A 14339-nucleotide genomic window follows, 5' to 3' on the forward strand; every position below is an offset into this window, starting at 1 on the left:
ATTCCTCACTAGCATGCATCATTGTTAGTGTAAGCAATAGTTTTGAAATCCTCAAACTCTAAATATGTCATTTCACCTGGGTATGGCCTGCCAGTCAGTTTTATTGGTGGTGATCGAAAAAAGCCTAGATAACCAAGCAATGGCTTCTTAAGGCAACAAGTTGAAAGGACTACAAATCGCCAAGAACAAGGGAATTGGGGGCCTTTGAGCTGGGCTTCTGCGTTTCCAGCTTGTTTGGTACAATTCCACTGTGTTTGCTCAGTGTTGTGTAAGCGTGCTGTACCAACTTGCTTGCTAAAGCTGGAAAGCGATCGCAGTATGGATACAATGTCCATATGGTACAGGCTCAAAAACTCTCCACTTGCCGGAGTCGGCAACAAGTGAATACAGTTCTTCAGCAGGCCATCCAGTGCTCAGCTATGAAGCTCTTTTACGTCACTAGTCCGTAGGAACAGAAAGATAAGAAAACTCAGATTCTTATTGCTGTTTCATCTCGCAATACATTTTATAACAGAGATAAACTACTATAATTTTACACTAAATTTGTTCCCAGAGTTGGTTAAGCTTTCAGTTCAACCTATCTTAGTAATCACTAAGCATCCATTTTATTTTCATAATCCTGTCTTCAGAAATGGATGTTTCAGAACTGTTACCTGAATAGGACAAAATCTTTTGCAGATGCTCAGTATCGTCTTTCTTTTTTGTATGAGAACTAGAAATAGTCAAGCAATCTCCCCATAGAGAAAAATCAAAGTGGATTGTATAGTATAATTAAACATGCTATTATAGAGATGGTATACCATGCCCTCTAAATATGAAAGCTGCATCTCCTGGCTCACAAGCTGTGTTCTTTGTGTTCTTCATGATCAGTTTGTTTTAACATGATGTCTGTGTGTGGTTATTAACTTTGCCTGTCGTGCGGCATGTCTAAGCTGGCGGGGTAGCTCTCCCATCTCTGTTCAGTTACTGGCTCTCAGACTTCACCACCTGCCTCCTGTGAAACTGCACTAAGAGCCGCACTCCTGGATGCTCAAAGAACCGCAAAGTAACAGTGGTTTTAAAGATTGTTTCTGCTTTGCCTGTGGGATCCTGAGTTCCTGGGCAAACAGCAGCATGGTTGTGATTAATATGCCCTTAAAGCCCACAGGTGGTGAGTCTGAGACATATACAATGGAAGCGGGGACCCAACATCAGTTGTATTCATAGGTTCCATCTTGTCTTTATGAAATGCATTTGTATCTAATATTAGATTTGGACAAATAGCAACACCTGAGGAAAACTGCAGTTTTTAGTAACTATTTTCCCTTATAGCAGTGACTGTACTGCTGGGTAGAGAAATATTTGACTACGCTGAAGGATAACACCCTCAAAGCCTATTAACCGGATTGGGTTAACAAAACCTGTTACTACTGAGTGCTTACAGTTGTGTTTGTTTGCTTTTTCTTTGTCAGCGGTCTGTGATATAGGATCTGCTTCTTTTAAATATGACATGCGGCGACTCAGTGAGATTCTAGCTTTCCCGAGGGCTTGGTACAGGAGAAGCATTGCTAGACGGCTCTTCCTAGGTGATCAAACAATAAATCTGCCAGGTAAGATACTCCTTCTCATGGAAAACCTTTTGTGCAATGGCCTATAGTAGGATTTGCATAAACATACATTAGCTGTGTATTACAACTTATGTAGCTGGATAGAAATGTAGAAATGAAAATGTATTACAATCTCCTTCCTGTGCGGTCACTCTAATAGACATTTTCCATCTCTAATCTTTAGGGTTTTTTTTGTTTTTTGTTTTACTTAAGTAGGTCATTGAGTTGTTTAAAGAGCTTATAATAATTAACACATTGGAAAAATATTAATTACAAGTGAAATTTATTTCAAAGCTTGACACTCTCTAAACATTTCTCAGTAGGCGGGAGGATACTGTGAAAGAGAAATGAAATAGTTCTGCTGCCTTTCATGTGCTACTTTTTTCCAGTAGCATCGGGTCCCGGAACACCGGATTCCATTGAAGGGGTAAGCCAGCACCTTTCTCCTGAATCATCACGGAAAGCATACTGTAGGACATGGGAGCAACCCTGCCAGTCTGCCTCATTTACACACATGGCACAGTCACCTAATGTCTTTAATGAGCATAATGCAAACACCAGTATGTCACCTGGGGCAGCATCTCATAGCTTAAAGTCTCCAGCTGTTACAAGATCCAGGAGTGTGTCTGACTCTTCAGTGCCTCAGAGAGGTTAGTAGAGGATGATTTTTTTTTTTTTAATTCTTTAGAGGATTTCCAGCAGTTATATGAAAAATGAATGTTTTTACTACTTTGTAGGAAGCAGTGCTAAAATGTTCTTTTTCACTTGTGCCTTGGAGTGGAGAGCCAGTGGCTTAGGAAAATGTCTGAAATGTACAAATCAAAATGCAGTTGATTATAATACTTTCTATAAACTGTTGGAATTTCTTTTACTGGAGCAGGAGTTACCTAGCTGGGGTTAGCTGAGTTCTGCAGCTTAATTTTGATTGTGTTTTTATTTTCTTTGTTTTCTGTTCTCATCCAATTAATTACCATGTTCTTAGCAGAGAAGGGATATCACAACTCACAGATAATGTCAGTTATTTCATTTCATCTGACTGAGACTTAGGGCTCATACTAAATGATCCAAATAAGGATAATTTTTATATAAGAAATAAATGCAGAGTTACTTGTAATTTCTTTTACTATGAATGTTAGTTGTATTTTATAGCAATGTAGTGCTAGCTGTTTGGAGTATTTCTGGCATTAGATACAGGTAGGAGGTTTAGAAATATAGTGCTTATTTTTACTCTAGGAAAAATATCTATGAGAAAAGAAAGAACAGGTATTTTGTCTGTATTTAGGAAGCAAGATGTTAGTATATGAACAGTTTTTTAAAAGAAGACACGGTTGGAGAAAGATTTATGGCTGGTAAAGTGGTTTGTTCATAGGCAATGCAATTTTGCAGACTCTTATTTTGTAAGACTATCTCTAGGATTTTTGTGAAAGGAGTAAGGAAAATTCTAACTCTTGAAGTCCTGACTTGGCACTTGTGCAAATAAGCACTGCATGAATATTCAAATACTTACGATTCATGTTCTGAATGCACTTTTTTTTTTTTAAGAGTTTAAGAGTTAAAAAAGCTCTTGCATGACTGACTGAAAGATTTTGGTAAAAATAAGTGTGTAAAAAGACTCCATTTCTATGAGCAGCACCTACTGTAAATCCTCTGGTTCTCTCCTATTCTTGTAATTTCACAGTACACCTTAAAAAAGATGTTGGTCTGTCCTTTACTAGTGTCTTTTAATGTATATACTCTGCCAGTTTTTCCTAGTAGGTGCAATCTTTTAAATTTTTGTCTACTTTTTCTTTAGATACTCTCTCAAAAACATCAACTCCCTTTAATAAGTCAAATAAAGCTGGGAGCCAGCAAGGAACACCATGGGAAACGCTGGTTGTATTTGCTATGAACCTGAAACAATTAAATGTCCAAATGAATATGAGCAATGTAATGGGCAATACTACGTAAGTATAAAGCAAGATCAAACGTGTTTTAGCAGACTGTGTAGTTTTGGGAAAAGACTACTGCTCCCTCAGTTTACTAACAGCCTACTGTCTTGTAGCTTTAAAACCCTACCTTTTTTCAGTTCTGAACTGTGAAGCCCCTCATGAATACTGGTAGATACTTAATCATGAAGTCACATGTGCCTAATCCACATTATTTGCTAGTTTGCAGTAAATAATTTTCTGTTTCTTATTTGGCATATTAAAAAATTGTTCATTTTCACCTCTGTTCTAGGTGGACCACCAGTGGTTTGAAAAGCCAAGGTCGCTTATCTGTGGGTAGTAGCAGAGATCGGGAAATTAGCATGTCTGTTGGTTTGGGAAGATCACAGCTGGACTCCAGAGGGGGAGTTGTTGGAGGTACCATAGACGTTAACACCTTGGAGATGGTGGGTAAGTTGGAAACCTGGTCAGTATTAATATGTGCCCTGGACAATGAACATGAAAAGCTAAAGTATATATGCCATACCCTCCTTTGTGAACCTGGTAGTATATGAAGACTTTGGATTCTCACTTGTGCCTTCTGACTGCTGAGCACACTTTGAATTGCAAGGATAGTTTCCTGATTGGGGGCTGATTCAGTCTCAGGGTAGCTTTAAATTACAGTAGCCAGCTCTGCTCCCTATACTCCCCATAGCTGTCTGGACAGATGGCAACTGAAAAAGTTTGATGGCATTTCGGCTCCTCCTAGAATTTCCCAAGTGCTTATGGCCTAGGAAATGCAAAAGTAGCTTTGGAGAGGGACTGGATCTTCTAGCTCCTCACCAGTGTGAGGATCTCCCCATGCACCTGAAGAAAAGTGTCTTCACAGTCCCTCTGCATCATGTGGACGGCATAAGAGTGATATCCACTGATAGAATCTCTTTATTTTTAATGCTATATTTCTGTATTGCTTTGGTTCTATTTCAGCTCATATTTCTGAACACCCAAACCAACAGCCCAATCATAAAATTCAAATTACTATGGGTTCTACTGAAGCACGTGTTGACTATATGGGGTCCAGTATCCTAATGGGAATCTTCAGTAATGCAGATCTTAAACTACAGGATGAATGGAAAATTAATCTGTATAATACTTTGGATTCAAGCATCTCTGATAAAAGGTAATGCTGTTCGCTATGTTTAGTTTCCAAGTTCTGCCTGTATGGATTCTGCCCAGTGGTGCTAACAGAAAGTAAGAGCATGCTAGAAAGCAAAAGGTCTGTTTTTTATCATGAGTAGTGAATGTTCTTGTTACTTCTAATATCTAGTGAGATATTTGTCCATGGGGACTTGAAATGGGATATCTTCCAAGTGATGATTTCAAGATCAACCACACCAGACCTGATAAAAATAGGAATGAAACTCCAGGAGTTCTTTACTCAGCAGTTTGATACAAGCAAGCGAGCTTTGTCTACTTGGGGACCTGTTCCTTATCTCCCTCCAAAGACAATGGCCAATAACTTGGAGAGAAACTCACATGAGCAGTGTAAGTGGCACAAAAAGTTGTCCCATAGTATACTTTTCAAACAGGATGTTTCTAATTGCAAAAATTAATCTGAGCAACTTTATACATGCAAGTATATTTGTTTGAATTTAAAAAAAATTTCTTCAAAAATTTTTTTCATGTAAATTTGGGCTGGCAATAACTTTTCTAAGAAGAGGGCAAGGATCTTGGGCACCTTCCTGTACTTTTGGTACAAGAATGAACTAATTTATTTTCAAGTTTTAGTTAAAAATGCATGCTTTTGTTAAAACCATTTTGCAGTTTGAAAATGTAACTTTTAAAGTCTCTTTCATAAAAATTATTTCTACTTTGAGTAGCATTTGAGTAGCAGTGGAAATGTGATGTTTTTCTTATTTTGTTAATCATGAGCTGAAACGATCTTTCATCTGAACCCAGTAAGTCATTGATTTCCAAGTATGCTTGTTTAGATACTCTTAACTTACAACCATCTCACAGATGACAAAGGTGAAACAGTGTCAATGAAGTAAACTAAAATATCAATCAAAATTAATATTTTTAATAAAACATAGGAACTACAGCAGCAATCTTTTCCGTATCTTCCTTTTTCTGATGTTTGTTTCTCTCTTGCTACTGCATGTCTTTCCAGTGTTGGATGCAGCTCATCATCGCCATTGGCCAGGAGTTTTGAAGATGGTGTCCGGGTGCCATATATCCTTATTTCAGATGCCATTGCCAGAAGATGGAATGCAGTTTGGAGGATCCATGAGCTTGCACGGAAACCATATGACACTGGCTTGTTTTCATGGACCTAATTTCCGTTCAAAATCTTGGGCCTTATTTCACCTTGAAGAACCCAACATTGCATTTTGGACAGAAGCACAGAAAGTTTGGGAAGATGGTAATATAAAGCATTTCTTCCTCTCTGCATTTACTTTCTTTAATGAATTTTAAGAATTTATTGATATATAAGAGGAAATCAAAGAAAAACTTACTTCGAAGTCTGAATCAAGATTATTTCCCAGAAATGTACTGCTTATGTAAAATAATAATCTGTTCCCTCTCCTACATCTTTACCACCATTTGCTTTATCTATAGAATAAAGAAAAGTATAACCTGAAGTATAGTAGATAAGTCCCTGGCATGCCTCTGAAAGGGATTGGCTGCCTTGTTAATTGTTTGTCTGTGTTTATGCAGTCCTTGGCTTCTGCGTGTTGAATTTTGAGGGTCTTATATCACTTATGTTTGCCTTTATATTGAGAAGCCTTTACTGGCTGTAGCTACTGTGAGGATTTAAACTTTGTTGTTTGCAAGCTTTACACCAGTTTTTAATGCCACTGGCGTACTAATTATTCCTGTTATATACCTGTGTGCTTTTTCTTTTTTCCCCCCCTCTCTCTCCACACACCCTGTGCCTTCAATGCAGGTTCCAGTGATCATTCTACGTACATTGTGCAAACCCTGGACTTTCATTTGGGCCATAACACGATGGTCACCAAACCTTGCGGAGCCCTTGAAAGCCCTATGGCAACAATCACAAAGATAACAAGGCGCCGCCATGAAAACCCCCCACATGGAGTTGCCAGTGTGAAAGAGTGGTTCAATTATGTTACAGCAACAAGGAACGAAGGTTAGATTTGCGTTCATTAAGTTTTGGGTTTGGTCTGCTTGTCAGGCAATGCCAATTGTGCTGTTTAAAAGCTGCTCCATTTCAGGGGAGCCAGGGAGGAGGGAGTTCTCTTTGAAAGGATGGATGTAGTTTCTTGTTGTGGTGCTTATGGTGAATGGTGGAATAAAACATAATACACTGAATAGCTGGAAGCGTTACTGAGCTCAAGTCCTTTTTCAAGTCCTTTTTCTGTTCTTAATCCTTTCCTTTTTCTCCTTCACGACATGCACAGATTTTTATTATTTCACATAGTTGTCCAGCTGTGATCTTGTACCAATGAGGATATATTTAGTTATTTCAATACATATGAAGAATTTACGGGTTAAGTTGAAGAAGGAATTTATTTTAGGCATCTCACTTGTTAGGAACACTTAAAAATTACTTCTCTGCCTAAAGCTTTTCAACCCTCAGCTGATTCTAGGCATTAAAATGTTTTTGAATCATGTCTGTCATCACTGTTAATCGGAAAATAAATCTTTCAAGATATATATATAAAAAAAAACCCTTGAAAGTACAACTGTTACTAGTCCATTCACAAAATCCATAGAACCAACAGATAAAATCAATAGAATTCCTATGAATAGGTGAATAGCAGAATGTGGTGTATAGTCAGAAATGTACAGTTTATAGTCTCTTGAAAAAAATTATTTTTCAAGTTGTTGATATACTAATATTTATTCCTTTTGAAAGACACAACAGGATGTAGTGGTTGGGGTTCACAAGTAGAGGCACTATCTGTTAAATGTTTTTACCCAGCCCTGTTTCACTACATCCGGAGTATTTAAAAATATAAACAACAACATCATTTGATTGTTTGACCTTTTGTGGTCATGCTGTAGAGAGCAGGATAAGGGCTATAATCTTTTTAATAATCATGCACCAGCAGTTTTACGATTAAATAGGAACCTTTCTTAACTTTGTCTTGTCACAATTTTAGCAGCTGAAAAATAATTCAAATGATGTTGCACATGTGTTATGGTAAAAGTCACATGTCAAAATTGGATTCCTGGTCAGCTGTGATTTTGATAGCATTGCTGCCTCTGTGAATTTAGATACTGTATCAAATGGAAACATTTATTCTCATTTTAAGTAGCAGTGTAATTTCAAACACAGAGAGCACACTTAGAAACCATATAGTCCAAATCTCATTTAACTGAAAGCTAACTTATAGAACAGGGTTGTGATGGCTGGCCAGATAAATAAAATTTGATCTTTAAGCTTCCAAAAAATGAATAGATACTTTTAGAAGTGCTTAGATGTTATGGTACCAACAACTATTCCCCCACCCCACTTCTCGTTGAGTGCAGGTTCTCGTTGAGGTGTATTTTGGTGTATGATATTGCCACTATGCAAATAAATTTATTGAAAAACTTGTCACCCTCCATGCTGATAGGACTTTAATAAAAAAGATTGCTGAATTGAGGAATGTCTTATTGCCCTTGTAGAATTAAACCTGCTTCGAAATGTTGATGCTAATAACCCAGAGAGCAGCACAACAGTGAAAAGCTCAAGCTTGTTAAGTGGCTTCAGAGGAGGCTCCAGTTACAACCATGAAACTGAAACTATCTTTGCATTGCCAAGGATGCAGCTGGATTTTAAATCTATTCATGTTCAAGAACCACAAGAGCCTTCACTACAAGGTGCAGTAAACATCATTTGTTTTTCTTGATCCAAAGCTATTTTTCATAAATCAGAAGTTACGTACAAAGGTATTTCACTGATAAGAGGACAGTGTTTAATCTGAAAGTTACTGCAGATCTGCAAGAAAGAACACCATTTTGAAATAAAATGCAGAGGGAATTCTGATGAGAAAGTGAACATCTAGTCCAGAGACTGGTCATTGTAGAATAGCCTTACTAAGAGAAATGAATACAAATATTTCAGTTGGGTTGGTTTGTTGTTTTTTTTTCCTAACTTTTAATAAAATGTTAAAGAGAAGGACTGTTTTGAAAAAGGAAATGAAATAAAAACCGAACCTAAACTTTATGGTCTCATTTTCAAAATGTGTCTTCACATTGCAGTTGGAGCTAGGGGGAAATAAGACCTCTGAAGATATAAGACACTAATGAAGATGTTTATCTTAGCTAAAATACTGTTTTACTCCATATTTGATCCTGGATATTATTGCTACAGCAGTCAACCTGTTTGCTGTAGCCAAATTTACAAAATCTGACATCTCATATTGTCTAAAATAATGCATTAATAACCTAGCATAAGCTAGTGATACTATACCTATAGGTTGGCTTTGCAAGTTAAGGATGATCAATATTCTGTATGATAGTTTTTTTTTATTTTCAAGTTCTTTTATAAAGTAGCAGAAATTAATCTAGGGGAAAACAGTGAAAAGAATGTTGAGGATGCTAAACACTTTTTAATTGTGGTCCTTCCTCTCATTTGAGTTTCTGGTTCAGTAACAGCAAGGAAATTTTTAAATACTTTGTATTAAAATTCTATTCTTATGTATATAATAGGTATTTAAAAGTATATCAATACTATTTTTATTTGACTGTAGATACAAGTGTTAAACCAAAGGTGGAGTGCAGTGTAGTAACTGAATTCACAGACCACATTTGTGTGACCATGGATGCTGAACTAATTATGTTTTTGCATGACTTGGTGTCTGCATATCTAAAAGAAAAAGAAAAAGGTAAGTTGTTATTGTATGAGGTAACACTAGGGGACCAATCTGTGAATGTCATACTATTTCATAGTAAATATTTGCATACTTTTAAAATAATGTTGATTTGTTCAAATTGATTTAATTGAAAAGGAAAAAAAAATAAGCCTAATTTTTGCTCCTTTTGAAGTCAATCAAGTAGGATCAAACATTCTTGCAATTTGGACTTAGTAGTATAAAATGATAGTTCTCTTCCGACCACTGATGAGTGAAATTTAATTGCACGTTAACAAAAACACACAAAGTTTTTCCTGGTTGCTTTGGACTGAAAGCCAAGAGATGTCAGGTATTTTTGCACTTCATAAAAATGCAACAGTGTTCAGGAAATACTTGAGCTGGCTTAAAGCCAGCTAATACAGACCTGGAAACAGAGTAGTTGCATACAGACTTACAAGCTTGGTGTGCCACTGTGTTCAGGGAGCTTGCAAGTATCTCTGTGCAGCGCTTCTCGACACTACCTGCATGTAGCAAATTGTTCACTACCAATTCAGTCACCTCCAATGCAGCACCTACATGCACTGTGCTGCCAAGCGCAGACATACCCCTGGATTTCTGTTCCTTATCCACTACTGATGATCTTTTGCTAGCTACTTCAAGTTGTAATCTTGCTCCAGTTTTGCTATCTGGTATTTAGTTTAACTTTCTTTTTGTAGGATGGTATATGCCTTAGGACAAAGATTGAACTGAAGTATTTCCCCTGCTCCCTCCACAGTGAATACTCTGTCAATCTAAAAAATATATTGTAAGTTAGGAGTATGTCAGAATTTTGCTTATGGAATGAGAGAAGGGAGAACTCTACATTCCAGTGTTATCCAGTCCATATTTAAAGTGTTGATAAAACATTTTTACTAATACTTTGTTCAAACCAAAGCTGTTTGCCAAAAATTTTGAAAAACATGTCTCATTTACATGACAAGCTGAAAAAAAAATGTTGACTTTTCTCCTTTGAGATTTTTGCTTGTGTTTCTTTTAAGATGTCCAAAGAGAACTAACGTGGGATGCTTATGACTGAGCTTTTTTTTTTTTCTTTCTCTCTCATTTCTTCTCCCCATTTCGTAGCTATTTTTCCCCCTCGCATTTTGGCTGCTCGTCCAGCACAGAAAAGCTCTGTTGGTGTACTTGATGACGGCTCCACTGACGGAGAGACAGAGGAAAGCATTACTTACACTACAGTCGACTGGAGAGAATTCATGTGCAATACTTGGCATTTAGAACCCACACTCAGGTAACAAGCAGGCTTATCTGCAGTCTCTTCTGTGTACTTTTTCTGTGGGTACTGTCCTTCAAACCACAAATGTTTCCAAGCTGATGCTGTTCAGCTACTAAGAGGATCAATCATGTGGATGCTTTTACAGAGTTGTCTTTGGCTATTAGTGCTGATATGAAAGATACCTGTTACAGGGTATGACAAAAGCTGGGTAACCAAATTACTGAGGACATTAGCTAATTTCTATACTAAACTTTTGGAAACTAAATTGCCTAGAGCTCATGCAGATATTAAAGTTGATGTTGGATGTTGTTCAAATTCAGGATATAGCAAAATTCAACTCATTAAGGACCACAGATGACTATTTTTCTACTCTTTCCTACAACCCAATTCACTTTTTCTGTCATATAGTTTTTCAGCTTGCATCTTTCCATTTATTTTACTGTTTTGCTTCTGAAAGCATGTAGAGTTGTCCTTTTGCTTTCCCATGTCATTCTACAATAAAACTTCCTTTATATTCTTGCATAATATAAAAATTAAGATAGGCATCTTAATTAGAAATATGAAATGTCTGAAAAATTCAGGTCTTGACAAGTCGACCCTCCTCTCCATTCCTTCCCCTCATCTGCAGTTTTTCTGATGAGATACTGTGCAACAAAATCCTTCCTCCTGTGCAAGGAGGGACAATGTCTGTCTTCCTTTGCAGAGCAGGAAGGCAGGCAATATTAGTTACTACTTAACAGTCACCTTAAAATAAAAAAGCACTACATATTAGTTTCTATATGTCAGTATAAATTGAGCATCAAAGAACAGTGTGTATACAAGCAATCCACTGCTCTCGATACACACTTTTAATCACTGGGAATGACTTTTGTCTGTGTCAGGGTTTTTTCTCTCTGCTGAAACGGCTGGAGCACCTAAGTGTTCGTTCACATTTCAAAACATGAACCCAGGCCAAACAAATCTGACAGATAGTAGGCATTTTTGGTTAGTAATCATGTTAAATCAACTTTAAAAGGATTTGGAGGCTGCCTGTTCTATTTTTTTGCCTCCTCAAGCATCTTATTCCTTCAAAAATTACAGTCATGTTCAGCTTATATAAATTAAGTTTGAAAGAGTGCCTGTTGGACTTGAGTTGTTCAGAAGTACCAATGGTAAAAACGGATGTTTGTTTAGACACATGCTAGTTGTGGTATCTGTATTTATATATATGTATTTGAGTCCTCTATTTTTGTATTTTAGATTAATCTCCTGGACTGGGAGAAAAATTGATCCAGTTGGCGTTGACTACATCCTTCAAAAGCTGGGCTTTCACCATGCAAGGACTACTATTCCTAAGTGGCTGCAACGAGGGGTAATGGACCCGTTGGACAAAGTTTTGTCAGTTCTTATAAAGAAACTTGGTACTGCACTACAAGATGAAAAGGAAAAGAAAGGAAAAGACAAAGAAGAATACTAGAAATATAATGTGACGACCATAATTCCGTTTGATTATATTGAAGTGTTTTATTATATATTATGAATTTAAATATGGTTTAAAGAGAAACCTAACAGCTTTTTGCTACTCTATTTAAAACTTACATTGTGAGTAACTGTTTACTGTGGTACATGATACCATTCTGTATTTGAAGTATTGCATGATTACGACCAATGTATATTCTGTGAAGGAATAGCTGGAACACTGTAAATCTGTTCCTCAGCACTGTTTTATTATGTGCAATATGATTCCTGCATCTTTAAAGTACTTGCAGATTAACTGTGAATTTTCATAACTTTATTTGCCATAACACAAACCTTTGTTGATAATGTGACTGGTAACTGCTTTGTCAATGTAGACTTGTGTAAATTATATGTATATAACTTATGAAACTGTGATTTCCTTAGTGCTAAAAATTAAGTTTATTACACTTGTAATAAAATTTAACTATTGTACAAGTTTTTGTTCAGCCCTCTTGATTTAAAAGGTGGTGTACGGGGTTCCCCTCAGGCAGCTGGAGCCAGGCGGCACCCGAGCCTGCAGCCTGGAAACAGTGGCTGCCGCCGCCGCCGCCGCCGCCGGTTTTTCCCCGGCCCCGCTCCCTGCGCGCTGCCGCCACAACCGGGTCGCGGCCATCCCGGCCCGTGACGCCTCCCGCGGTTTCTGTTTTCGCCCTGCCCTCCCTGCCTCTCCGTCCCCCGCCACGGGAAGCCGCCGAGACAGTGTGGGAGCAGCCACACCTGGGCGGCCGCCCGCTGCCTGTGGCCCTCACCCGCCGGGAGCCGGTTGGGGGGGGAGGGGCGGGCGCGGGCCGTTAGTGCTCCTCGCGCCGCGGCCGCTGGCCTGCGGCCGTTACCGCGCCGGAACGAGGCTCCCGCCCTCCGCCCCAATGGCCTCGCGCCTCGGCCGCGCCGCACGTGGCGAGCGGCCGGCGGGCAGGGCCTTCCCGCGGAGGCGTCTTCTCCCGCACCTGCCCCCACCCCCCAAAATGGAGGGAGGGAGGTGCGGAGGCTACGCCGCCTTCAAACGCGGGCGGCGAGCCGGCCGGCTGGCGGTGCGCGCTGCCTGCTGTGCGCGGCCCCCGCCGGGGCCCTTAAAGCCCGTGCACTGAGGGCGGCGGGCGGTGGCGCTGCGGCTTCCCGGCTGCGGGCAGCTGCCGCCCAGCTCCCGCGCCTCGTCGCTTCCTTCACCTTGGGCGTGCTCCACCTACGCCGCGGGCGTCACCGCGCCGGCAGCGGCGGGAAGGGCTGGGCGGCCGCGCCCCGCGGGCGCAGTGCGGGGCGGGTTTTCTCGCTGCGAACAAGGTGGAGAGGAGAGCAGGCCGCCCCGCTTTGAACTCGAGCGGCAGCCCGTCCTGCAGCCGCAGCGGGCTCGGCCTCGCTGCTCTCCCGAGAGCCGGCTGAGGGTTTGTCTTGTCCGAGCTGGTCGCCAGGCAGAGGCGTAAAGCCACGCTAGGGGCTGTTAAAGGGGTGTTAAAGCATAGGGGAAGGTGGTGAGCTGACCTGAGAAGTAACTTTGAACTTAGTGCTGTCGACTGGAGAACGGGAAAGGACTGGAAGGAAGCTGTCTTTCAGTTCTCCTCCTCCTCCTTTCTGTGGCAAAACACGGCGTATAAATTACTGATCCTGCTCTTGTGAAAGAGTTTAAGTATAGAAACGGTTTAAGTATAGAAAGAAAAAGGGGGATTTGCAACATGCTTTTAATATTTAGTAACTTTAATTATCTTGTTAAACTGTTTTTTAGGTTGATTAAAAATGGCTAGCAGTGACTGGTTTCAGAGAGCCAGAATGTCCACCTCTAATCCCACACAAGAGAAGAACTTGCTGGCTCACGCTCCTACACAGCCATTTTTGCAGCAGCTTTCTCGGCATGTGAATGTAAGCCCAGATTTTTCACCTTCTCAGAGGTGCAGTGCGCGAAATTTAGCTCTGAAGGTGACAACCATTGCAGGTATAGTTTGCAGTTTGTTCACTGGGTTTGACTATTGAGATGGCCTTTTAGTGCTGGTGAAAACAACTCTACAGGATTGCTACGCATATTAGTTTGATTGGGAATATCCTCTACAACCATTATACTAAAACATCTTGGGTTAATGATGTAGGAAAAAGGAAGAGGAAATGTTTTGGATTTACCAGCTCAAAAATACTGCAAGACATAATCGGTTTACTGACCATAACAAAACTGATTTCTGTCTCTTTAAGAAAGGTTGTGTTTCTTTGCTGCTCTTCCTCATGTTTGTGTTTTTTCTCAAATGACTTCTCTGGCTTCTGCTTGAACGTGTTCCTCTTTTTCCTATTT

General features: G+C 39.6%; 1 protein-coding gene across 11 annotated transcripts in view; it reads left to right on the top strand.

The window, feature by feature from the left end:
- Positions 1–12499, top strand: part of BLTP1 (bridge-like lipid transfer protein family member 1) — a 128954-nt gene extending 116455 nt beyond the window's left edge. For 9 of the 11 annotated variants that reach the window (XM_067297678.1, XM_067297686.1, XM_067297687.1 and 6 more), the window contains 12 exons: positions 1452–1589; positions 1976–2236; positions 3379–3529; positions 3804–3961; positions 4478–4670; positions 4818–5035; positions 5661–5912; positions 6438–6641; positions 8126–8320; positions 9193–9327; positions 10417–10582; positions 11807–12499. In XM_067297678.1, coding sequence (XP_067153779.1) covers positions 1452–1589; positions 1976–2236; positions 3379–3529; positions 3804–3961; positions 4478–4670; positions 4818–5035; positions 5661–5912; positions 6438–6641; positions 8126–8320; positions 9193–9327; positions 10417–10582; positions 11807–12023 — 2288 coding nt within the window. In that variant the 3' untranslated portion in view covers positions 12024–12499. The remainder of the gene's footprint in view (positions 1–1451; positions 1590–1975; positions 2237–3378; positions 3530–3803; positions 3962–4477; positions 4671–4817; positions 5036–5660; positions 5913–6437; positions 6642–8125; positions 8321–9192; positions 9328–10416; positions 10583–11806) is intronic. The other 2 variants (XM_067297681.1, XM_067297685.1) reach the window with 1 other exon arrangement.
- The last annotated feature ends 1840 nt before the right edge of the window (positions 12500–14339 follow it).

The sequence above is a fragment of the Apteryx mantelli genome, chromosome 5, assembly GCF_036417845.1.
Source record: "Apteryx mantelli isolate bAptMan1 chromosome 5, bAptMan1.hap1, whole genome shotgun sequence".
Lineage (NCBI taxonomy): Eukaryota > Metazoa > Chordata > Aves > Apterygiformes > Apterygidae > Apteryx > Apteryx mantelli.